General features: G+C 41.0%; 1 protein-coding gene across 2 annotated transcripts in view; it reads left to right on the top strand.

Moving 5' to 3' along the window:
• Positions 1–13,320, top strand: part of MRTFB (myocardin related transcription factor B) — a 56,720-nt gene extending 43,400 nt beyond the window's left edge. For both annotated transcript variants that reach the window (XM_060786356.2, XM_060786355.2), the window contains exons 11-15: positions 806–1,804; positions 7,571–7,723; positions 8,939–9,076; positions 9,418–9,478; positions 11,235–13,320. In XM_060786356.2, coding sequence (XP_060642339.2) covers positions 806–1,804; positions 7,571–7,723; positions 8,939–9,076; positions 9,418–9,478; positions 11,235–11,773 — 1,890 coding nt within the window. In that variant the 3' untranslated portion in view covers positions 11,774–13,320. The remainder of the gene's footprint in view (positions 1–805; positions 1,805–7,570; positions 7,724–8,938; positions 9,077–9,417; positions 9,479–11,234) is intronic.
• The last annotated feature ends 14,281 nt before the right edge of the window (positions 13,321–27,601 follow it).

Here is a 27,601-nt window from a genome sequence, read left to right on the forward strand (position 1 = left end):
GGACCTGAAATCTTCTGTATCTCACTTGCCTATTTCTGCTCATTTTATTTAATGATGTGTTTACAAGCCTAGTCAACTGGGACCTTTTTGCTGTTTTCTATTCAGCTATAATGCAGCCTAAGCCCAACCACATTTATTTATTTATTTAATTAATTAATTAATTTAAAAGTTTTGTATAACGACCTTCTCACCTCTCTTGAGGGACTCCAACCATAATATCACATACAGTCAATAAAACATCATAATTCATATTACAGTAAAACATTAAAACAGCAATTACATTCAATATTAAGAGTAGAATACATTTATAAGTGAGGACATACAATAAAGTGCCCAGCAGATCCCACATAATTCCCTACTACACTTGGAACGTTATCGACACCACACTTCTATAGCACTGGCAAACATGGGGATGGCTGCAGAAGTATTGTGAGTTAACACCAACATGTTATGGCAGGCTTTGATGCAATGGAGGACCTCCTTAGAGAGACACCAGAGACACTCCAAGTGGCCAGCTTCTGGTCAAAGGACATATAGTATGATGCCAAGTTTTAACTTTGTTTGTGGTTTTGTATACATTATAACTGTACCCTCATTTCACTTCTAACACGATAAATAAATAATTAATCCAACTATGGTTTGGTGGTTTCTTGGGATGGTTTCTTGGCTTCTGGAGATTCACCGTGGTGTTTGAACAATTCAACCATATTGGAGAAAAGGCAGGGGAACAAACAAATAAAGTACTTAAAATGTCTGGATAATAGAGGCCTTTTCCCCCACTGACACATTTTAATATAATTCTCAGGTTGCTGAGCTGAAAATTGAATTAAAACTCAGAGGATTGCCAGTATCTGGAACAAAAATGGATCTTATTGAGCGATTGAAGTCCTATCAGGATCTGAACAATAATTCTGTCAATGCAAGTAACACAGTGAAAATTTCTTCCAGTAATGATAATATTAATTCTGGGGAAGTGGCTGCAATAGTCCCTGTTGCTGCATTAAATAAGACAGATGTTAGTTCCATCCCCACATTTCCTGTCGGGACTGAAAAGAACTCAACTCCCATGGAATGCATCAGCTCCCCTTTGGCCGTTTCCCCATCTCCTTCAGAGCCGTCTAGTCTTGGCACCGATGACACTAATATGGGAGACACTTTGGCAGAAATTATGACTATAATGTCCTCATCGCAGTTGCCAAATTTCTCACCTATTCAGCTGACCACAAACGAAGACAGTCCCAGCAGTGAAAGCTTGGCAGTCATAGAACCCGATCCAGCAGAAAAGGACCGCAAACTTCAGGAAAAGGAGAAACAGATTGAAGAGCTCAAAAGGAAACTGGAACAGGAGCAAAAGCTTGTGGAAGTGCTGAAAATGCAGCTTCAGGTGGAAAAGCAGGGACATCAGCCACAACCCCAATCTGACACAACTGTGGTTTTGAATCAGAAATATACCAGCCACGCTGTCAAAAAGGAAGGCACTTTAGCAAACTGCTCTGATGCAAGACAATCCATATCTGAAATCAAGCATTTCACGGCACAGACAGCATCAGTGGAGGACCAAAACCTAGTTGCCAAAAAAGCCACTGTTGTCAAGCAGGAAGTACCCTTGGCCAAAGCTGAACCACACAAAATTGTGTCTCAGTTCTGTATAAGTTCTCAGAGAAAACCCCAAATCGCTGTTGTTGCCCAGCCTCAAGCTCTACTAACTGCACAAGGATCAGCACAGCTGCTGCTCCCAGTCTCATTCCAGGGTCCAAATGATGGCAGTTCAGTGCAGCTACCTATAGACAATATTCCAGTACAGGTAAGAAATGCTTTTTCAGCTCTCTTATTCTAATTTCCCAGTGTCTGTGTAATAGTTGAGGAAAGTTCCCCAGTTCCCAGGAATCCATAGCATTGAGCCAGGGCTGTTAAAGTGGTGTCAAACTGCAATAATTCCACAGTGTTGATGAACCCATAGATTTTAGAATATATCCTTCTGCTCTCTTGAAGTAGTCATTTATTTATTTATTTACTTCACTTTTTTCACCTGGGGGGAGGGGGTGGGCGGGTACTCAAAGCGGTTTCCAAGATATTTATGGCAGAATTTAATGCCTCACATACATATGAAACCTAAAATAAAACAACAATAACATAACTATCAGTTAGATCATAAAAATGTAACATCATTTAAACATTAAAACATGAAGTTAAAATAATATTAATATAAATGTTAAAATCACAAAGTCATGGTCCTAGGCCTTTCCAAATATCAAATATCAATTGCACATCATCTCTGATTATTTATTGTATTGTTTACTGTCTAAAAGTTTGGTCCCATGGCCGAGTTTTTACTTTCTTTCTGAAGGCCAGGAGGGAGGGCAATGATCTAATTTAGTTGGGGAGGGAGTTCCATAGTCGAGTAGCCACCACTCAGAAGGCCTTGTATCTCGTCCCCACCAGTCACACCTGCGAGGGGGATGGACCAAGAACAGAGCTCCCTGAATGATCTTAACCTCCAAGATGGTTCATAGAGGGAGTTATATTGGGACAGGTAAGCTGAGCTTAGAAGCATTTAGGGCTTTATAGGCTAAAGACAGCGCTGTCCATTGTGCTTGGAAGCAGACTGGCAGCCAGTGGAACTGACGTAACATGAGAGTTGTGTGCTCCCTGTATTCCGCTCCAGTGAGTAGTCTGGCTGTCATGCATTGGACCAAATGGGGCTTCTGAACAGTCTTCAGAGACAACCCCATGTAGAACGCATTGCAGTAGTCAATTCGGGATGTAACCAGAGAGTGGACCAAGGTGGCCAAGTCTGAGTTCCTAAGGTACGAGCGCAGCTGGCACACAAGCTTTAATTGTGTAAAAGTTTCCCTGGCCACTGCCAAAATCTTGGGTTCTAGGCTTGGTACGAGCGCAGCTGGCACACAAGCTTTAATTGTGTAAAAGTTTCCCTGGCCACTGCCAAAATCTTGGGTTCTAGGCTTGGTGCTCCAGCAAAGGATCACCGCCTTGTCGGGGAGCTGGAGCTTGAGCACCTCAATGATGTCATGAGCGAAACCGTGAAGGGACACCCAAGACGGGACGGTCGTGGCAGAGAGGTCAGACCAAGCGTGATCCCTGGGGAAGGCAATGGCAAACCACTCCAGTATCCTTGCCAAGAAAACTAAATGGACCAGTACAACCAGAGATATGTCGGTATGCCATTGGAAGATGGGACTCCCAGGTCGGAAGATGGCCAAAATGCTACTGGGGAGGAGCAGAGGATAAGTTCAACTAGCCCCAGATGTGATGACGCAGCTAGCTCAAAGCCGAAAGGAAGGCTAGCGGCCGACGGTACTGGAGGCGAACGACGAATCCGATGCTCTAAAGATCAACACACCATAGGAACCTGGAATGTAAGATCTATGAGCCAGGGCAAATTGGATGTTGTTATTGGTGAGATGTCAAGACTAAAGATAGACATTCTGGGGGTCAGCGAACTGAAATGGACTGGAATGGGCCACTTCACATCAGATGACCACCAGATCTACTACTGTGGACAAGAGGAACATCGAAGAAATGGAGTAGCCTTCATAATTAATAAGAAATTCGCTAAAGCGGTGCTTGGATACAACCCAAAAAATGACAGAATGATCTCAATTCGAGTGCAAGGAAAGCCTTTCAACATCACAGTGATCCAAATATACGCCCCAACCACAGCTGCTGAAGAAGCAGAAGTAGATCAGTTCTATGAGGATCTGCAGGACCTACTGGATAATACACCAAAGAGAGACATTATTTTCATTACAGGAGACTGGAATGCCAAGGTGGGAAGTCAAATGACAACTGGGATCACAGGCAAGCATGGTCTGGGAGAACAAAATGAAGCGGGACGCAGGCTGATAGAATTCTGCCAGGAAAACTCGCTGTGTATAACGAATACTCTCTTCCAACAACCTAAAAGACGGCTTTATACATGGACCTCACCAGATGGTCAACACCGAAATCAGATTGACTACATCCTTTGCAGCCAAAGGTGGCGGACATCCATCCAGTCGGTGAAAACAAGACCTGGGGCTGACTGTAGCTCAGATCACAAACTTCTTATTGCCCAATTTAGAATAAAATTAAAGAGATCAGGGAAAATACACAGACCAGTTAGATATGATCTCACTAACATTCCTAGCGAATATACAGTGGAAGTGAAGAACAGATTTGAAGGACTAGATTTAGTAAACAGAATCCCAGAAGAACTATGGACAGAAGTCCAAGACATTGTTCAGGAGGTGGCAACAAAGTACGTCCCAAAGAAAAAGAAAACCAAGAAGGCAAAATGGTTGTCTGCTGAGACACTGGAAGTAGCCCAAGAAAGGAGGAAAGCAAAAGGAAACAGGGATAAGGGGAGATATGCCCAGTTAAATGCGCAATTCCAGAGATTAGCCAGAAGAGATAAGGAACTATTTTTAAATAAGCAATGCATGGAAGTGGAAGAAGACAACAGAATAGGAAGGACAAGAGACCTCTTCCAGAAAATTAGAAACATTGGAGGTAAATTTCAGGCAAAAATTGGTATGATAAGAAACAAAGATGGCAGGGACCTAACAGAAGCTGAAGAGATCAAGAGAAGGTGGCGAGACTACACAGAAGATCTGTATAGGAAGGATAATAATATTGAGGATAGTTTTGACGGTGTGGTGAATGAATTAGAACCAGACATCCTGAGGAGTGAGGTTGAATGGGCCTTAAGAAGCATTGCTAACAACAAGGCAGCAGGAGACGACGGGATCCCAGCTGAACTGTTTAAAATCTTAAAAGATGATGCTGTCAAGGTGATGCATGCCATTTGCCAGCAAATATGGAAAACACAAGAATGGCCATCAGACTGGAAAAAATCAACTTATATCCCCATACCAAAAAAGGGAAATGCGAAAGACTGCTCAAACTTCCGTACAGTGGCCCTTATTTCTCATGCCAGTAAGGTAATGCTCAAGATCCTGCAAGGAAGACTCCAGCAATACATGGAGCGAGAGTTGCCAGATGTTCAAGCTGGGTTTAGAAAAGGCAGAGGAACGAGAGACCAGATTGCCAATATCCGCTGGATAATGGAGAAAGGCAGGGAGTTTCAGAAAAACATCTACTTCTGCTTCATTGACTATTCTAAAGCCTTTGACTGTGTGGATCATAATAAATTGTGGCAAGTTCTTAGTGGGATGGGCATCCCAAGCCACCTTGTTTCTCTCCTGAGGAATCTGTACAAGGACCAAGTAGCAACAGTAAGAACTGACCACGGAACAACAGGCTGGTTCAAGATTGGGAAAGGCGTACGGCAAGGCTGCATCCTCTCACCCAACCTTTTTAACTTGTATGCAGAACACATCATGCGATGTGCGGGGCTGGATGAATGCAAAGCTGGGGTGAAAATTGCTGGAAGAAACATTAACAACCTCAGATATGCAGATGACACCACTCTGATGGCCGAAAGCGAGGAGGAGCTGAGGAGCCTTCTAATCAAGGTGAAAGAAGAAAGCGCAAAAGCCAGGTTGCAGCTAAACGTCAAAAAAACCAAGATTATGGCAACAAGAATGATTGACAACTGGAAAATAGAGGGAGAAACCGTGGAGGCCGTGACAGACTTTGTATTTCTAGGTGCAAAGATTACTGCAGATGCAGACTGTGGCCAGGAAATCAGGAGACGCTTACTTCTTGGGAGGAGAGCAATGTCCAATCTCGATAAAATAGTAAAGAGTAGAGACATCAGACTGGCAACAAAGATCCGCCTAGTCAAAGCCATGGTATTCCCTGTAGTAACCTACGGATGTGAGAGCTGGACCTTAGGGAAGGCTGAGCAAAGGAAGATCGATGCTTTTGAGCTGTGGTGTTGGAGGAAAGTTCTGAGAGTGCCTTGGACTGCGAGAAGATCCAACCAGTCCATCCTCCAGGAAATAAAGCCCGATTGCTCACTGGAGGGAAAGATACTAGAGACAAAGTTGAAGTACTTTGGCCACATCATGAGGAGACAGGAAAGCCTAGAGAAGACAATTATGCTGGGGAAAGTGGAAGGCAAAAGGAAGAGGGGCCGACCAAGGGCAAGATGGATGGATGGCATCCTTGAAGTGACTGGACTGACCTTGAGGGAGCTGGGGGTGGTAACGGCCGACAGGGAGCTCTGGCGTGGGCTGGTCCATGAGGTCACGAAGAGTCGGAGACGACTGAACGAATGAACAACAACAGGCTTGGTGATTAATTCAAAAGAACTCCCAAGCTGCGAACCTGTGTCTTCATGGGGAGTGTATCCCCATCCAGCACAGGCTGTAACCTATACCCTATTTGGCCTTACAGCTGACCAGGAGTGCCTCTGTCTTGTCTGGATTCAATTTTAATTTGTTTGCCCTAATCCAGACCATCACCGCTGGCAAGCACAAGTTCAGGATCTCAACAGCCTCCTTAGCAGTAAGTGGAAAAAAGTAGTAGAGTTGAATATCTTCTGCGTACAGATGACATCCAACTCCAAAACTCCGGATGATCTCCTCTGAGGACTTCATATATATGATAAACTACATGGGGGGACAATATTGAGCCCTGCGGAACCCCACAAGACAAAGGCTGTGGAGCCAAGCAGGTATCCCCCAGCAACACCTTTGGGGTATGGTCCTCCAGGAAGGACCGGAGCCACTGTAAAACCGTACCCCCAAGCCCCATATCCGTGAGCTGTCTCAGAAGGATACTGTGGTCTGTGGTATCGAAGGCTGCTGAAAGGTCCAGGAGAACCAACAGGGGCACACTCCCTCTGTCCAGATTCCTACACAGATCTTCCACTAAGGTGGCCAAGGTTGTTTCAGTTCCATGACCCAGCCTAAAGCCAGACTGTGCCGAATCCAGATAATCAGTAGACGTAGATGTAAGCAACCTCAAGAGAATCCACACTGAACATATATACCTAACATGAATGAATAAATATTCTAATACGACTCCATTTTGTTTGAGGGGTGGTCATTTATTAGGTACATATTATGCATTGGGGCTAAGAAAGTTTGGTTGGATGTGATTAATTTCATCACACCAATGGTAGAGCAAGTAATGGCTTTCTAGTTCCTACCTTTCTCAGTCTTTAGAAATGATAACGATATCTGAACTTTTTCAATACGCATTCCATAGTGCAATTAATAAATGCAAGTACTTTGAGAATTCTGTTTTCCTCTTGACTTTGCTATGTTTGCAGCACTATCTTTCCTTAAAATAATTATATGACTACTGTATACAGATTAGGGTAGACTCTTGAGACAGTGATCATAAACAAATCATCTACAAGTATTCTCCTGCACATTTCCTAATTCCAAAAATGCTGTTGCCTTGGCATTTCTTGGACAGGGAGACTACTGATTCTCCCATCTCTTTAATATTTTTCCAAAAGTTAATTAAAACTGTCTTGTTAAAGAGAACTTGGATTCTGGAAACACCTCAGTGATGTTGGAAAATGGGACCTTTTTGATTCTCAGATTTGTCCTAATAATTGCTGGCTATATTAGGAGGAATTTGTCCAAAACGTGTCATTGCTGTTATAAACCCTGTTCAGACAAAAGGAGTATTTTAAAAAAACATGTTTTTTCAGGTAATTCCTACCTCATCGAATGCAGCATTTCCTTGTCAGAATCATTCTGTTACAACACTACAGCAATCCTTGTTTAATCAGGCATCAAATACCACATTTCCCTCAGGAAACCAGGTCCCTTTGATTCACAATGGGCCCAGTGCGCCCCAGAAGGTATGTAGAGTGTTGATGAGAAGCTTCTACATTGGACTGGTTTAGTGTATTGCACCACTGTTTCCACAGAATCTTGTAGGACAACTTATGAGAAGGCAGTACCTGTCTCTTTTGCACAGAAGAATTCTGATTTTAAGAAACCTGAACACAGTGAAATCAAAAACCCTAAAATCATATTGCTGTGGGTTAATTACAAGGTGTCTCTTTTTACACAGAAAATCCAGGCAAGATTAATTACTGATATTGCTGTCGACTGTTCTGGGGAGGTTTTTATTAGAATGATTATTTAGTGTGGTTGTTTATATCCAAAGAATTTCTTGCTTAAGTTTTAATAATACTATTGTCGAAGGCTTTCATGGCCGGAATCACTGGGTTGTTGTAGGTTTTCCGGGCTATATGGCCATGTTCTAGAGGCATTTTCTCCTGACGTTTCGCCTGCATCTATGGTAAGCATCCTCAGAGGTAGTGAGGTGACCTCACTACCTCTGAGGATGCTTGCTATAGATGCAGGCGAAACGTCAGGAGAAAATGCCTCTAGAACATGGCCATATAGCCCGGAAAACCTACGACAACCCTTTAATAATACTGCTTTTTACTTGGTTTTTCATTATGCAAGAGGTAGTCCATGTAATCTTTCATGTAGTATTGAAGAGTGCACTTCACTATTGGTTTATGCAGCATTTTAATTGTTTATGTTTATGCATTTTAATGGTGTATTCTGCGTTGTATTTAATAATCTGGTTTTAATGTATTTGTTTATTTGTCCTGTATGTGAAAGACCCATGGTCTTTCACATATAGGACAAACTAATAAATACATTAAAACCAGATTCATCATTAGCATTAAATAAACATGCTTATTGTATTGCTGCATGGTAGGGGAGGAAACCTCTCTCAGGGCGGTTTTACCAGACGTTATGATCCAATTTGAAAGTAGATCAAAATAGGAGATCCAGGGAGGTGTTGAGAAAATTTAAGTGCTTTTTTTCTTTCCTGGAAGGCAATGTGTTGTGTTTTGTTGTAACTGTTTATCAGTATTATGGGTTTTGATGTTTATTGGAATGAGTTTCAAGAAATGAGCCTAGATACGCAAAGCATGCTCATCCATATAATAACTGTCAGACAAAATGTTCTAAATGGGTGAAATGGTGGTTGCAACTCTGGAGAATTAGTTTCAGGCTCTTTTGCAACACATTTGATTTTGTGTTTCCTGCAGCCGCCCTCCCCATCTCAACCCCAACATTACGTTTTGCCACAGCCTTTGTTCAGCAGTCCAGTGACGCTGACAAAAGACCCTCCGCGCTACGAAGAAGCCGTCAAACAAACACGCAGCTTTCAGGTTTCTCAGCCTGAGGTAGGATATACGGCGAGGTGCAACAATTGATAAGCTTTAGCTGCTCGTCAAATAAGCATGCTTTTATTTATGAGTTACACATAGGAGCAGAGTCTTGTTTTTCACTTAGTATGCAGTCAAACCTTGAATGCACATTGATCCGTAGGATTTTTTTGGGGGAAAAAAGGAACTCAGTACATACATATTTTAAAATAGAACCTTAATGTATACTATAGGCACGAGAATACAGGCTCAGTTGTGATCATGTTGCAATGCAGAAGACAAAAGATCTTTATATATTAGAGAAGAATTTATGTGAAAAATGTAAAATATATAAACCAAAAAAATCCTCTGTATTACAGATTTCTAGTGCACACAGCCAGCAAATGGATGACCTCTTTGATATCCTCATCAAGAGTGGAGGTAAGTCAGATTGCAATGAAGCATATGATACACGTTCCAGATCTTGATTCTTTTTAGTTTAGAGAGCTTTACAAACTGTTGTGTCCTGGTACATTAGTGAGTTGGTTGCAATGTGTAGTTTTGTCACACAAATGTAAAGAAAAAACCTCTGAGTCTATATGAAATAAGCCATGAATCATATATATTTTTAAAATATAAATGAAATGTAATACCTTGTGTCCTTATACATTTCATTATTGCGCTTTATGTATGTATCTATATTTCTTATAACGGGTTGGTTTAACCTCTGTTTTGCTAGTAAAACTAAATTACTGTGTTGTGAAATGATGCATATATTTAAAAAGTGTGTCACCAACATGAAATGTTTGGAAAGCTCAGGCCCAGAACATCTGGTGGACTCCAGATGTTTGAATGTTAATTCCCTTGACCCCCCCCCAACCATGCTGAGGTTATAGTTCTTGTGGTCCAGAACATCTGGACATTATTAGGTTGTCCAATCCTGAACTGGATTATGACTGGGGCTACCTGCGGTCATCCTAAATGGTGAGAGCACAGCAGAAGTTGTGTTAGTTGAATAGAGCTTTATTATTTAGCATAGAAGGAAACTCGTTAATGTAATATTTACTTGACTGTATGAATAATCTTTAACTGCACCTATCTCTGAACCATCTGGTGCACCTGATAGTTAACTAGGAAATTTAAAAAAAAATTGCAATTGGTTCCATTAATTAATTTTAAACCCATGGTTTTGAACTGAGATCCTGTGTCTTCAAGTCACTAAACTCATGCAATTGAAAATTTTGTAAAGCCTGCCTTTGCCAATTTGAAAACAGTTGATACAACTGAAGTCACATATGGTAGACTTTCTATTGAAGGGAGGCCATTTTATGTTGTTGTTATTATTATTATTATTATTAATCTAAGAAGAGACTGAAAGTGGCTTATGCTAAAACCAATACAATACCATTTTAAACCTAAAAATGTATGAATGTTAAAATAGAGTTAAATATTAGCAATATTAAAAGAGAAACAGTTTAAATGCTTAAAAGTGATGAAAACCTATTAATAGCTATGATGTTCATGTACGGTGCCCCCTTACCTATGTCTAGATCTTGTTACTTCCCAGTTAAAGAGTAGAGATTGAGGAGATTAAAATACCATAGTTTAATTCTTCAGCAAAATATTAAGTAAGGGATGGTTACAATCAAGGCAAGCCCAGATAAGCATCAAGAAAAGTTCCACATTGGACTGTCTCTGGATCATGGATTTTATAGTCTCAGTTGACTCAAACACGCACCTTCATACAAGCCAAGAAATCAAAGCTTTCTTCTTCCCCTGTTTATAATTTTCCTTCTCAGAGCTTCAACACCTTTGTGTCTTTTTTCTTTTATAAACACCCTTTTTTCTTTTTTCTGTAAATATCTCCTTTGTTCCCAAACAATTTCGACACATTCTTCCTTCTCCCTCCCATCTCTCTCTATTTACATTTTCTTTTTAACCCTTTCTAACTTTGTGAAATTCCCTTCACACATTTCCTGATCCCAACAGGGATACCTTTGTTTAGCATAGGACGTATGTAATATATGAGTCTGATTTGCTTTTTGCCTTGGCAATCTGTAATTTGCAGTATCCTTTTAGAATTCAGCAGGTCCAAAATGTCAAAACTAGCAACAAGTCAATGTTGGAAAGGGATCCTTTATTAATTTTGCTATGGATGCATCAAAAAGAACCTAATCCTGATTTATTTTTCAAACAGAAATTTTCATGCCTACCAAGGAAGAGTCTGCTCTGATTTCCAAAATGACCCCAGTTACTGCCAATATCAGCACAATGCCAGTGAACACAGTGGTCTCTCGTCCACCACCACGGGTACAAATGGCCCCTCCGCTCTCCTTTGGACCAGCAAGTGATTCCTCTCTATGCTTGGAGAACCAGCTAGAAGCCCTCCTGGAAGGAACGCTGCCCTCCGGGAACGGAATGCCTCAACTCACAAGCAATTCCAAGGATGGAGACGCTTTCTCCCTCATTGAGGACCTTCAGGATGACCTCCTGAATCATTCTGACTTACTCAATCACTCCCAGTCACCTATGGAAATATCTGACTTGCCGTTCAATGCTTCAAATAATCCCTGCTTGTCCCTCGACCTTCCAGATACCAATTTAGACAGCATGGAGTGGTTAGACATTACGATGCCAAACGCTTCATCAGGGTTAACGCCTCTCGACTCGACGTCTCCAAGTGTGTTTTCCACAGATTTTTTCGATTCACAGGATCTGCAGTTGCACTGGGATTAACCCAAGAGGCAAAGCTCAATTGCTCAATCGTGGGTTTTCAGGATATGTGTCACAATGCTGGTCCATTGTCTTTCAGGTTCAACAAAGATTGTTTGTAAAAAGAAAAATGAAAAGTGTAAGTAGCAAAAACAAAGAGTGATGTTCCGCTAAGATAAAATTATAAGAAGAGGGCTTTGCAGTCTTCCGAAAACATATAGCTGCACATGGTGAAAGGAAGCTGAGGAGTTGGGGGGGAGGGGGGCATCATGCATTGTAAATAACAGCGTAAATCTATCTGGACAACAACATAATATTATGGCACTAAAACATTCCAGAAGAAACTGAAGAAAACCAGTGGGATGTTTTAAAATGGTCGAAGCTGGAGGGCAGGGGAAATAATTATTCATTGTAAAAAAAAAAAAAAAAAAAAGCAGAGTATTATCTATTTGGGCATAATAATCCTATGGTTCAGGCTGAGCTATCTGAACAGTAGGACTACTCTGAGCTAGCTGACCCAAAGAGAACAGATTTTTTCAAATGCTTGAAATTTGGCCTTTTATTTCAAATTGTTCATGACTTATTCTTGACTTTTTTAAAAAAAAAACGTCATTATCCGTTCTGATCCAAAGGCAATTTACAAAGGCTGCTATTTTATTACAGCTAATGGATTATTTGTTTCTAATGGTAGCACTGCTTGTGTTGAGCCGTGCTCCTTGCCATTTCCTCTTAAACTTGGATTTCATCCTGCAGTCTCTGAATAGTACTTTTATAATTGAATGGAAAATGAACCCAGGTGAAAGGTCACAACTTCACCTTCAAGACAGGTAATGTCTAAAATCAATTAATTACTTTTGGAATATGTTAAGTGGGTAAATAAAGATGTATATAAGAAGCATATACATTTTCCTGATCTAACAAGATGGATTGCCTCTACTAAAAGGGTGCTTTTTGCTGCCTGTGGTATTTGTCTGTTTTAGAGGTTCATGCTTTTATTAGCTAATGGGTATATTTATATCTATATTGAATCCTGCACCTACCAATCTTTTTTCAGAGATACTTCCAATCATTTTCTCCTTTACCTGGGAGTTTTCTGCATGTGAATTATGTGCTTCTCCACTGAGCAACCGCTGGTCATTTGAACCTGAAGAAACAGGATATATCAGTATATCTAGCTGCATGTACTAGAATCTCTCATAGTCTGAACAGCTGAAACAAAATAGATTCCCTGCTTCCTATTTTATTTGCAAACATTATAATGTTATTTCCAAACATTATGACAAACAAAATATAGTTCAGCAGGCACTTCTGTCAGAAAATCCTTCCCATTTCTAACCGTAAGCAGTATCGTGAAAAAGATTGCATTGCTTTGTACTTATTTAGTGTTGTCCAGTGTAGTGTTTTGAGCCAATTTCACATTTCCAATGCATATGTTCCATTTATTTTCTCTTGAAGTCACAACTGTGAAGATCCCAATATAGGTTAGGTTTGAAATTGTAAAACAAACAAAAAACCACCTTCCAGATGTCAGAGCAGTTTTACACCAAAAATAAAAAAGTTTGTGGGTTGTACATTCAGTAATTGGATTCAACAATGTATAAAAGCCACATTTTAATTTTTGTTGCCTTCATTTATGGCTTAAACTTAAGCTTAATACATATTGGATGTATTGAAAACACAGCTTTAACCATTCCATGGCCATCCTTTAATGGGGCTGTTTGAGGTGCTTTATGTCTCCCAGTGATTTTTAGTATCATCTTCTCCCACAATATCTGGTTTGAATTTATATATGTGTAATGTTTTGATGGCCTTTTTCTGGTTAGTGTGTTTATATATCCAGTCCAAAAACAATAGACATGAGATTAACTTACTGTCTGTGTTTAGAACTCATTACAACAAATGGACAGGAAACAGGGTTCAGGAAATCCAAAGAAGAAGATGCATTTATATTTTACCAGCATATATACCTGGCAGGGACCACGGCCCCTTTGCTCTCAGTCTGTCTTTCTCTTTCCTTTCACCTCAGCTGCAAAGCCATTCACTGCTAAACAAGGTGGCCAATTGCAACATTTACACTTGCCTCAAGCAGACAAGAGTTTGTTCTCCCACCCTGGACATTCCACAGATATATAAACCTCACCTGCTTAGTTTCCAACAAACCTCACAACCTCTGAGGATGCCTGCCATAGATGTGGGCGAAACGTTAGGAGAGAATCCTTCTGGAACATGGCCATACAGCCCAGAAAACTCACAGCAACCCAGTGATTCTGGCCATGAAAGCCTTCAACAGCCAGTCCAGTGATATCACAAAGGGCCACTTCATCTTTGTGGCACAGAGAGATAGACAGGCATACTTTGACTTTTATAGATACTTTTAATTCATAGGTATCTAGGCTGATATATCTCAATAGAGTTTGAGCAAGCCACTAAGCCAGTATAGGCGACTTGTCAGCCCAGTAAAAACAGATCCCTGAAAATAGGATGGAGGAAAACACCCCTGTTATGTCTACAGCCCCAAAACAAGCTCGAACTTACTTGATGGTTATGATGTACATTTTGAGAAGCACTTTGTTAAGCAATGTAAGCCAGTGGCTTATTTTGCCATGTTTCCCTGTAGGTAAGTCAATCTCTAGCTTTTTAAAATCATCTTCCGACTGCAGACTTGCCATCCAACTCTTGCCCACTTGGCAGAGTATCTGTAAATATGTCTACTTTTGGCAATATTGTCCATTGCTTCCTTGCATGCTCATGCTCCATGGGCTTTTCAGACGGCGGGAGAATGTGCAAAAGAAAGCAATGCCCAGGAAACAATCCATTCAGGAACGTGATAAGTTTTGTGGAACTTTCCTCCATAAAAGAGTGGGCATGAGTTTGGCATTTTTCTGTACATTTCAGAATAGAGCTTTATTACATTTTTTAAAACAATAAAAAACATGTTTTGCATTTGATGGTAATATTCACCATATGTTTGCAATTTCTCATATATATATATATATATATATATATATATATATATATATATAATTGCAAACATATCTCATAGATTGCTCGAGTAGTTTTGTGCACTTAATAATTTTTGTAATGCAAGACATTATAAATCTTTTTTTTAAAAAATGGATCGTAGTATAGACATTTCCAATATACAAAGTTATACTTTTTTCATCAATATGAAGTAAGCCTCCTTCTAACAGAACCATTCCATTCACATATTTTTTTTAATTAACATAAATGTTCATGAGAATTTAATGATGTTCCTCATAATAACAGGTTCTACCTACTGAAAGCTATTTAGGAACATCTTAAACCACTGGGTTAAACCGCTAAATTGCTGAACTTGCTGACTGAAAGATTGGCAAGTTGAATCCAGGGAGCAGGGTGAGCTTCTGCCAACCTAGCAGATTGATAACATGCGAATGTGAATGGATCCATAAGTACCACTCTGGTGGGAAGCTAACAACGCTCTATGTAGTCATGCCAGTCACATGACCTTGGAGGTGTCTACAGACAATGCCGGCTCTTCAGCTTAGAAATGGAGATGCACAGCACCTCCCAGAGTTGGACATGATTAGACTTAATGTCAAGGGGAAACCTTTATCTTTACCTAGGAAGCTGCTGGGGGAAAAATCAATTGACTCCTGTTATGCAGCAGAAAGGTAACAAAAGGTGACATGGGAACAAGCCCAGATCATATCTACAATGAAATTCTTGCAGTTAAATCTGTCAGAAGGAGGCAGGTTTCAGCTTTGCAGAATCTGCTTTGCTTTTCACTAGAACCTTGAAATCTTTGTAAAAAAAAAGACATGAATGTTGAATTCAAGATTTTTTTAAAAAATAGAACTAAAAAGTTTGTATAAATCACACATATTCTCTCAATTCGATATATAATTCTGCTTAGCCAAGCTTTCTTAGAATTTGTGGTGGGTTTTTGTTTTTGTTATTTCTGTTGTTACGAGGAGTCAGAAGCCCTGTTGGATCTACTGAAAATCACCCCAAAATCTCTAATATATCCAGATCTGCTTTCTTCCTTCCAGTTCCCAAATCTATTATGTTAGTTTGCACCCATCCAACCTTGGGAATCAAGCTTATTTTATGATGCAGTTTACTTACATATCACATAGTCATGCTCAATACTAGGCCATTTCATAGAATCATAGAGTTGGAAGAGAATTTATAGGCCATCTAGTCCATCCCCTTGCCAAGAAGCAGGAAAATCGCATTCAAAGCACCCCTGACAGGTGGCCATCCAGCCTCTGTTTCAAAGCCTCCAAAGAAGAAGCCTCCACCACAGTCTAGGACAGAGAGTTCCACCGCTGAACAGCTCTCACAGTGAGGAAGTTCTTCCTAATGGCATCTCCTTTCCTGTAGCTTGAAGTCATTGTTCCGTGTCCTAGCCTCCAGGGCAGCAGAAAACAAGCTTGCTCCCTTTTTCCTATGACTTCCCCTCACATCTTTATACATGATCCTCATCACGCCTCCTCTCAGCCTTCTCTTCTGCAGGCTAAACATACCCAGCTCCTGCAGTTACATATATTAGGGAAGCATCTGCTTTCGAAATAGATTTCTCAAAGGCATATTTGATATTTTCAGTAGTACATCAATAGCCGAAGAGTTATCTGTTTTCTTGGTCTGATTTGATGGACCTCCGTGTGTACCTAGTTAGAATCCCACATTGTATTGATTATACAGTAATTATTGCTTAATGGTGAGGTATGCCAATAAAGTTGTGCCACATACCATTGGTGCTTTTGAGGATACCCCGAAATTCAAAGAAACTCCAGAAAAGAAACTGCTGCTCGTGCTTCTTGATGAATTTGCATTAATGGAAATGCCTGAAATGTTTCCAAGTGCCAATAGTAGTAGTAGTAGTAATAATAATAATAATAATAATAATAATAATAATAATACTTTTATTTCTTACCTGCCTCTCCTCATGATTCAAGGCAGGTTAGATAGTTGAAGTATTGAAAGAAAAAATACATTGAGAAGATAATGAGGGCATCTTTTACAGATAGCATCCATACAGTCATCATGATGACTCAGTTAAGTCTAGGACTTAAGTCCAATTTATTATTATTATTATTATTATTATTATTATTATTATTATTGACACAAAAGCACAGTATGTCACAGCATAGTAAGGTGGCCTTTTGCAGTTGACAGATCATGATTTTATCAATGTTTATTGTTTCCAAATGCCGACTGAGATTTTTTGGCACAGCACCCAGTGCGTCAATGACCATTGGGACCACCTGTACTGGTTTATGCCAGAGCCTTTGCAGTTCAATTTTGAGGTCTTAATAGCGGCTGAATTTTTCCTGTTTTTCCTCAATGCGACTGTCACCCGGTGTGGTGACATCAATAATCCAGACTTTTTTCTTTTCCACAATCGTGATGTCTGGTGTATTGTGTTCCAAAACTTTGTCAGTCTTGATTCGAAAGTCCCACAGTATTTTTACATGTTCATTTTCCACAACCTTTGTGGGTTTATGATCCCACCAATTATTTACTGCTGGTAGGTGGTACTTGTGGCATAAGTTCCAGTGAATCATCTGGGCCACAGAGTTGTGCCTCTGTAGTCCGTCTGTGTGATTTTTCTGGCAACAACTGAGAATATGGTCCATGGTTTCATCAGCTTCCTTACACAATCTGCATTTTGGGTCATCCGTTGATTTTTCAATCCTGGCCTTAGTTGCGTTGGTTCTGATGGCTTGCTCCTGGGCTGCAAGAATCAGGCCTTCTGTCTCCTTCTTCAGGGCTCCATTCATGAGCCATAACCAGGTCTTCTCCTTGTCAACTTTTCCTTCAATCTTCTCAAGTAACTGCCCATGCAATGCTTTGTTGTGCCAGCTGTCAGCTCTGGTTTGGAGTGCAGTTTTCTTGTACTGGTTCTTTGCTGTGCTTTGAGAAGTTTCCGATTATTGACTTCAATTAAAGCAGGTTCTTGGCTTTCCTTTACATATTCTGCCAGGGCAGGTTTTTCTTCTTCGACTGCTTATTTTACTTGTAAAAGTCCTCTGCCACCAGACTTTCTAGGCAGATAGAGCCGGTCAACATCACTGCGAGGATGTAATGAATTATGAATGGTCATGAGTTTTCTTGTTTTTCTGTCCAAATTCTCCAGTTCTGCCTGTGTACAGTTTACGATGCCAGCAGTATATCTTATGACAGGTATGGCCCAGGTGTTTAGGGCCTTGATGGTATTGCCTCCATTGAGCTTGCTTTTGAGAATTTGTCTGGCCTTTGAATGTATTCTTTGCTGACCACAGTTTTCACATGTTCATGTTTGATGTTGTCCAGCTATAGTATGCCCAGATATTTATAGGTCTCTGACTGGTGACACTTTATCACTTGGCCATTGGGCATATTAATGCCCTCACTTTCAATGATTTTTCCCTTCTTCGGTGCCGCTGTCGAACATTTGTCCAAACCAAACTCCATGTTGATATCCGTGCTAAAGATTTGGACAGTGTTAGTCAGAGACTGGATTTCCATTTCGGTTTTCCCATACAGCTTCAGGTCATCCATGTACAGCAAATGTGAAATTTTGTGAGATCTCTGAGACGTTTGATAGCCGAGGTTTGTTTTTTGTAAGATTGTTGACAGAGGGATCATGGCTTAAGTCCAATTTAGTATCATCATCATTATTATTATCATTATTACTTTATTTACATCTCACTTTTTCTCTCCACAAAGGAGACTCAAAGTAGCTTACATTAAAATATTTCAATACAATTTTAAAATATACAAATATACAAAGATTAAAATAGAATTAAATATCATTAGTATTTAAAACAATTCACTTTAAAAACATAAAAGCAGATTCAAAACTAAAAACCACAGCAGCCTTTGACTTCATCTTTAAAACCTTCTTTCAAAGCCTATTTGAATCCAGTTTATACTGGGTGCAAAATAACTTCACTTGGTTTCTACCTGAATTGCAAACAAGATTGAAAATGGTTTTAGACAAACATTGAATAGTATTAGCAATGAAGGTTTTGCTCAGATGGGAAATTTGGAGCACCTTCAATTCATTTCCAATCTAAGATAAACCTCTCACTGGGTTTCCTTGGTAAGGTCTGTTTGGAAGAAGTTTGCCATTGCTTTCTCCCGATGCTGAGTTGCAAGAACAGAAAGCATTAAGGACTCCAGCTCCTAGCATGCTGCACCATTGGCTATGCTGGCTGGAGCAGATGGGGCTTGCACTCCAACATCTGGAGGGTTGTGTGATACAAATTATGGCATCTGTTCAAATAATAATGCATCTCTGATTAAGGTTTATGACTGGAACACTTTTTACAGCTAATTCATCATAGATCTAATTCAACTGCATTTCAGTGCTAGCCATTCTGTTCTATGTGGCTGAAGCTGAATAGAGATGATGATTGTTACACAGCCCAACAAAAGAAATAAATTTGGTGTCTTGCTGTTTGGGCCTGTTCCTGGGGTTATTTAGGGCACTGATTCAGAAAATTGCATTGGAGAGAGTGTATCAGCTCTAGTTTCCTAGATATGGTTGCTATGGGAAGGTGACTGGTAGATGGCATTACATTCTGTATCTCTAAACTAGAGCCAATAGGGAAAAACCTTTGGGATCAGCAGGCTGAATATACCCAGAAACAGGGCTAACATTTGAGTCACCAAAATGCATTGTTGTTAGTAGTAGTAATAATAATAAAAGTAGTAGTAACAATTTTTTTTCTTATCTGCCTCTCCTCGTCTTGAGACGGGTTACAACATAGCTGAAAACACATAATCATAATCATAGTAGTAGCAGTATTTATATACTACTTTTTTCTGCCAAAGGTAACTCAGAGTGGCTAACATTAAAAACCTTATCAGTATGTGAATTTAAAACATACTGTTAACATAATAATAATACAATAATATAGCAGGGTCTTGCTTATTCAACTTTCACTCATCCAACATTCTGTATTATCCAACGCAGTCTGCCTCCTGCCCAGATCCACAGCTGTTTCAATGCATTGCAATGTTTTGGTGCTAAATTTGTAAATACAATAATTATTGAACTGCTTTTTCTGTCGATTTGTTGTAAAATATGATATTTTGGTGCTTAATTTGTAAAATCATAATGTAATTTGATATTTGATATTTAATAGGCTTTTACTTAATCCCTCCTTATTATCCAACATTTTTGCTTATCAAATGTTCTGCCGGCCCATTTATGTTGGATAAGCGAGACTCTACTGTAATACACTTTATATTCCTCCCTTCTCCCCTGGAGACTCAGAGCAGATTACAGCATTTTACATACACAGGCAGACATTCAATGCCTTTACAGTCATATATGTAATTTTAATTGTTGTTTTAATGTTATGTTTTAATTGGATGATTTTAATATTTTGTTTATCCATTAATGTCTGTATACATGCAGCATTGAATTGTTACCTTTGTAAGGCTGCCTTGAGTCCCCTTCGGGGTTGAGAAAGGCAGGATACAAATATGGTACTAAAAATAAATGAATATGCAATTACACACAAACACAAAGGCAGAGGCTTCTCCTCTCATCTCCAGCTTCTGGAGGCGGTGCTCATATCTGGCTCTGGGGTGGTGCTTTCTCCATTTTCAAGCCAAGGAGCCTGCGTTGTCATCTCCTGGTTGTGTGGCCGGCAAGATTGCTTGGAGCGTCTCTTTGCCTTTTCCTACCGAAGCAGTCCCCATTTATATACTCAGATTGGCATGTTTTCAAACTGCTACATTGGCAAGAGCTGGAGCTGACAGACGGGAGCTCACCCCATCTTGTGGATTTGAATGGCCCACCTTCAGGTCAGCAGTTGAGTAGCACAAGGGTTTAACCCATTGTGCCACCACGGCTTCTTTTAAAGTATAATTAAAATAGAAAAATAGACATTTTGAGTCTCCTTTTTAAAGAGAAAAAGTATAATAATTATTAATAATTATTATAATAATAAGATCAATCATAGAAATAGTAAACATGCAAAGAATATGATAATGCAAACATACAAATTGGGCAGAAACATGACAATTCTGAAGAAGGACGACTCAGGACCTTCCTTCCTTCTTCTAAAACTCAGCCAGGAACCCCACCATTTTAACCCAGTACGATTTTAAGATCCCAGAGCATTTAAATGAGTGAGAAAAGATGACATCCATGGCGCTCACATAAATCAACCGACTTGAAGGCACATATAGGGTGCAAAAATAACATAGACGTTACTACTTCTACTACTATGAAAATACACTCCTTTACAGGAAATATCCCCAGGATAGGAATTTTTTTCCAGACTGAAAATTCAGGTGTCTTATAAGTTGCTTTAGAGATTTCATGTCCAGCCATATTTTGTTGGCTCTGAAACTGAACATAAAAACCCATGCTCAACAAATGTAAAAGCGATCGTTTCCTTTCTCTAGCTTGCGTTAACAATTATGCTTTGATCAACATTTCTTTTCATCATCACAATGATGTCTTAGCACCTCACTTGGAAAACAAAACCAATACCAATGTGTACAGACAGACCCCTTTGTTTCAATGCTAGTTTAAGGAAGGGTATCTATTCTGGCAAAACAGAGCCTCCCGAACAAGTTCCATGTCTTTGGAAAGGAAGCCACGGTTGCCTTTGGATTTGATACTTGCAGTCCTACAAATCAATTCCATATGCTAACTTTGCCATGTTTTGCACATTGTACTGTATGTAAGTATATGTAACGCATACTGTATTTTTATATGTGTAGTGATTTTATCATACATTTTGTACATAGTGGCAATACTGCGGTTAAGGAGAAAAAATGTTTATCTTACCAATTTCGCAGTTTGTGTGGCAAATAAATGAATTAATTTATGTGTCTGTCACTGTCGTATTTCTTGGGCAATTCGTTCAATTTTGTTCTGAATAGCTGTTTTTGGAAATGACAAGCCAGAGACTACTAATCTGCTTAACTTCCAATGGGGTTTATCAACTTAAATATTGCTTAATGGCTTCTGGTTGGCCATTGTAGAAAGGAGATGATTGATTACATAGGCCTCTTGTTCAATCAAAATGGAACACATACTACGTTTAAAATGTAAAATAGAAAATCCCAAACTGAGTCACAATAAAGTATCCTATTGGTAGAAAGAAGATAATATATTGATTTATTTATTTGTTGTCTCAGAAGCAAAGTGAAAATGCAGTTATAAAGTATGAAAAGCCACAAACAAAGTTGAAAACTTGGCATTATACTAAATTTCCTTTGACCAGAAGCTTGGCCACTTCAAGTGCCTCTGGTGTTGCTGTAAGAAGGTCTTTAGTTGTGCATGTGGCAGGGCTCAGACTGCATTGTAGTAAGTGGTCTGTGGTTTTCTCCACACTCGCATGTTGTGGACTCCACTTTGTAGCCCCATTTCTTAAGGTTAGTTCTGCATTTCATGGTGCCACAGCATAGCTGTTCAGTACCATCCAAGTCACCTGGGGGGAGTTTCCCATCTGGTCTCAGTCACTGATTGAGGTTCTGGGTGTTAGCCTGCCAGTTTTGGACTCTTGCTTGCTGAGGTGTTCCTGTGAGTATCTCTGTAGATCTTAGAAAGCTGTTTCTTGATTTAATATCCGTACAGAGAATGGGCTGGAGATATCAATGCCTTTCATTACAGGCTGCTACTTCTTGACTGATGTCAGGTGGGTGCAATACCGACTAAACAGTATAATTTCTCCAGCAGTTTTTGGCATAGACATCCTGTGATAATGCGGTATGTCTCATTAAGAGCCACGTCCACTGTTTTTGCGTGGTGAGATATATTCCACACTGGGCATGCATATTCAATAGCAAAGCGCAAGGGCAGATGCCTTCATTGTGTCTGGTTGTGATCCCCAGGTTGTGCCAGTCAGCTTTTGTATGATATTATTTTTAGCACCCACTATTTGCTTGATAGTCAAGAAGTGCTTCTTGTAAGTCAGAGCCCGGTCCAGAGTGACTTCCAGATATTTGGGTGTACTGCAATGTTCCAGTGGGATTCCTTCCCAGGTAATCTTGGAGCTCGTGATGTTTGCCTGTTCTTAAGGTGTAAAGCACACATCTGCATTTAGGTGGATTAGGAATCTGTTGGTTTTCCCTGTAATAGGCAAAAAGAGCACCTAAAGCTTCAGAGAGCTTCTGTTCAACCATTTCAAAGCTCGTGATAGCACGAGCATAGATGAAACTCTTTCTCCCTTCTGGTAGTTAGTGGCTGAGCATTTGTGTAAATGTTAAACATTGATGGAGCAAGCACGCTCCCCTGAGGCAGGCCGTTCTGCTTTTGCCATCTGCTTCTCTGGCCCTGGAACTCAACAAAAAAGCTCCTGTTTTGTTGCAGATTTCCTATAAAACAGATGAGGTGGTAATATAATTTTTTCAGGATGAGGTGATAATTTGCCATATCCACTGTAGCACAGTGTGTCCTAGCCCCATTCCCTCAAGCCTTCCCAGAAGGATAACATGATCGATGGTATCGATACTTTCACCCCTGCATACAGACAACATCAAACACACACCAAGAGGAGGTCATTAGCAACCTCCAGATGGAACAAACACCAAAACTTCCTGTCTCATGCACAAGCTGTGGCATGTTCAGCTTTTTCACACTACAATTACTCAATTACATCTGCCCCAAGTGTACACAGATCACTCGCATGGAACACAGGATACGACAACTCGAGGACCGTATTAACACCCTTAAGGACATTCAGGAACTTGAGCTGTTCTTAGACACCACACACCACACTGGCCTAGACACGCAGCCCATATCACACCAACATTACGGGGAGGCTCAACAGAACAGCACCTCAGATGTGGACAACCCTCAGACTTGGAGAAATGTCACCCTTAGAAGGACACATAGGACCCGGAAGCCTCCTCAGAATACTTACGCTCAGCTGCAGTTACACAATAGATTCCAAATTCTCACACAACTAGCACCTGACCAAGAAACACAACATATTGGGGAAGACCAGAATGGCTTAGATACTGATCAGTGGCTCATCCTTGATCAGTGTGCGGGGGATAGCCCTGACTGGGACAACACTTCACAACATTCACACTTGCACAATCCTGCAGGTGTACCATCCCCAACCATAGACCAGGAGCAACAGGAACACATACAGGAGAACCATAGGCTCTTGGACGAATCTCAATGGATTGTCCTTGACGAATGCACCGGGGATGTCGAGGAGGAGGACAACACTTTTCACCTACACAATTCACACCAACAGGATCACTTTTCTGGAGACCTACACACTACATTGCACAAAAGGGGCCCTGTTATTCCTGAAAGTAAACAGGTCTTGGTAGTAGGCGACTCCCTCCTTAGAGGAACGGAAGCTGTCATTTCCAGACCGGATGGGATGGCTCGAGAAATATGCTGCCTACCGGGGGCAAAAATACACCATATCACTCAGAGGCTCACCAGGCTCCTCAAGCCCTATCACCGTCCTCCCCTCATGTTGATTCATGTAGGAACCAATGATACTGCAAGGCATACGTTTCAAAAGATCACAAATGATTTTCGAGCTCTAGGAGCAAAGCTAAAAGAATGTAATGTACAGGTGGTCTTTTCATCCCTCCTCCCTGTTGTAAGACACGGACCCACAAGAGCCAGAAAAATAGTACAGGTCAATGACTGGCTTAGAAAATGGTGTCAGGAGGAACGCTTTGGCTTCCTCGACCATGGCCTGCTTTTCCAGGAGGATGGCCTACTGGCAAGGGATGGGGTGCATCTCACACAAGTAGGAAAACACCTTTTTGCTCACAGACTCGCAAACCTCATTAGACGCACTTTAAACTAGGTCCACCGGGGGAGGGGGACAACAGCCTTGCGAACACTACTTTACCCATAATGTCTGGGAATCGCCAGAAGGCTAAACGGAGGGCTGCACAAACACAACAAGGACCAAGTACCAAAAGCACAATAATCCCAATTAAACAGCTCAAGGGAAGATCCCAGGGGCTCACATGTCTTTACACTAATGCACAGAGCATGGGAAATAAACAAGACGAACTCCAACTTTTAGCACAACACCACAAATATGATATCATAGGGATCACTGAAACCTGGTGGGATGACTCCTATCGCTGGAATGTAGATATCGAGGGGTATAACCTCTTTCACAGAAACCGAGCAAAGGGGAGAGGAGGCGGAGTAGCCTTATATGTCAAAACCTCTTATGCTGCAGAAGAGATTCAAGACAGCAATCTGGGAAACCAGCTTGAAATCATCTGGATAAGAATCAAGGGAACTGGGACTCATAAAGATGTCGTTGTAGGTGTCTACTACAGACCCCCAAGCCAGGAGGAAGAACTTGATGAAGTCTTCTGCCAACAGTTGACCAAACAGGCACAGAAAAGAGATGTAGTAGTCATGGGCGATTTCAACTATCCCGATATTTGCTGGAAAACAAACTCGGCCAAGAGTACAAGGTCCAACAAATTCCTCGCTTGCCTTGCAGACAATTTCATGGTCCAGAAGGTAGAAGAGGCAACAAGGGGATTGGCTACTCTTGATCTCATCCTAACAAATGCGGAGGACCTGATCGATGCGGTCAAAGTGGTGGGATCCTTAGGGGCAAGTGACCATGTGCTCCTGCAATTTGAGGTACAAAGGAAGGCCGAAACTAAGACAAGTGAAACCCGCATTTTGGACTTTAGGAGAGCTGATTTCCAAAAATTGAAGGAAACACTGAGCAGCATTCAGTGGACACAGATACTAAAAGACAAGGGAGTTACGGATGGATGGGAATTTCTCAAGAGTGAAATACTCAAGACGCAATTGCAAACCGTGCCAACAAAGAGAAAAAATAGGACAAGTGCAAAGAAACCAGAATGGATGTCCAAAGAACTTCTAACTGTGCTAAGACACAAAAGAGACATGCACAAGAAGTGGAAAAAGGGGGAAATCACCAAAGAAGAATTCAAACAAATAGCCAACACCTGTAGGGAAAAGGTCCGCAAGGCTAAAGCACAAAACGAGCTCAGGCTTGCCAGGGACATTAAAAACAATAAAAAGGGCTTCTATTCTTATGTCAGTAGAAAAAGGAAAAACAAGGAGGCGATAGGACCTCTTCGCGGAGAAGATGGGGCAATGCTGACAGGGGATAGGGAAAAGGCAGAACTACTTAATGCCTTCTTTGCCTCGGTCTTCTCACAAAAAGAGAGTCTTCAACCTCAGCAAGATGGAGTGGATGAGGGATTGGAGGACATCCAACTCCAAATTGGGAAAGAAGTCGTCCAGGAATACCTGGCCGCTCTTAATGAGTTCAAGTCCCCAGGGCCAGATCAACTACACCCCAGAGTATTGAAGGAACTAGCGGAAGTCATTTCGGAACCATTGGCAACCATCTTTGAGAGTTCTTGGAGAACGGGAGAAGTTCCAGCAGATTGGAGGAGGGCCAATGTGGTCCCAATCTTCAAGAAGGGAAAAAAGGATGATCCAAACAACTACCGTCCGGTCAGCCTCACGTCGATACCGGGCAAGATTCTGGAAAAGATTGTTAAGGAAGCGGTCTGCAAACACTTAGAAACAAATGCAGTCATCGCTAATAGTCAACATGGATTTATCAAAAACAAGTCATGCCAGACTAATCTGATCTCTTTCTTCGATAGAGCTACAAGCTGGGTAGATGCGGGGAATGCCGTGGATGTGGCGTACCTGGATTTCAGTAAGGCCTTCGACAAGGTCCCCCATGACCTTCTGGCAAGGAAACTAGTCCAATGTGGGCTAGGCAAAACTACGGTGAGGTGGATCTGTAATTGGTTAAGTGGACGAACACAGAGAGTGCTCACTAATGCTTCCTCTTCATCTTGGAAAGAAGTGACAAGTGGAGTGCCGCAGGGTTCCGTCCTGGGCCCGGTCCTGTTCAACATCTTTATTAATGACTTAGATGAAGGGCTAGAAGGCATGATCATCAAGTTTGCAGACGACACCAAATTGGGAGGGATAGCCAATAGTCCAGAGGACAGGAGCAGAATTCAAAACGATCTTGACAGATTAGAGAGATGGGCCAAAACGAACAAAATGAAGTTCAACAGTGACAAATGCAAGATACTCCACTTTGGCAGAAAAAATGAAATGCAAAGATACAGAATGGGGGACGCCTGGCTCGAGAGCAGTACGTGTGAAAAAGATCTTGGAGTCCTCGTGGACAACAAGTTAAACATGAGCCAACAATGTGATGTGGCAGCAAAAAAAGCCAATGGGATTTTGGCCTGCATCAATAGGAGCATAGTGTCTAGATCTAAGGAAGTAATGCTACCCCTCTATTCTGCTTTGGTTAGACCACATCTGGAATATTGTGTCCAATTCTGGGCACCACAATTCAAGAGAGATATTGACAAGCTGGAATGTGTCCAGAGGAGGGCAACTAAAATGATCAAGGGTCTGGAGAACAAGCCCTATGAGGAACGGCTTAGGGAACTGGGCATGTTTAGCCTGAAGAAGAGAAGGCTGAGAGGAGATATGATAGCCATGTATAAATATGTGAGAGGAAGCCACAGGGATGAGGGAGCAAGCTTGTTTTCTGCTTCCTTGGAGACTAGGACGCGGAACAATGGCTTCAAACTACAAGAGAGGAGATTCCATCTGAACATTAGGAAGAATTTCCTGACTGTGAGAGCCGTTCAGCAGTGGAACTCTCTGCCCCGGAGTGTGGTGGAGGCTCCTTCTTTGGAAGCTTTTAAGCAGAGGCTGGATGGCCATCTGTCAGGGGTGATTTGAATGCAATATTCCTGCTTCTTGGCAGGGGGTTGGACTGGATGGCCCATGAGGTCTCTTCCAACTCTTTGATTCTATGATTCTATGAAAGCTGCAGAGAGAACCAGGAGAGTTAATAGGATCACACTCCCCTTGTCAATCTCTCCATGTAGATCATC

Source organism: Anolis sagrei, chromosome X (genome assembly GCF_037176765.1).
Source record: "Anolis sagrei isolate rAnoSag1 chromosome X, rAnoSag1.mat, whole genome shotgun sequence".
NCBI lineage: Eukaryota > Metazoa > Chordata > Lepidosauria > Squamata > Dactyloidae > Anolis > Anolis sagrei.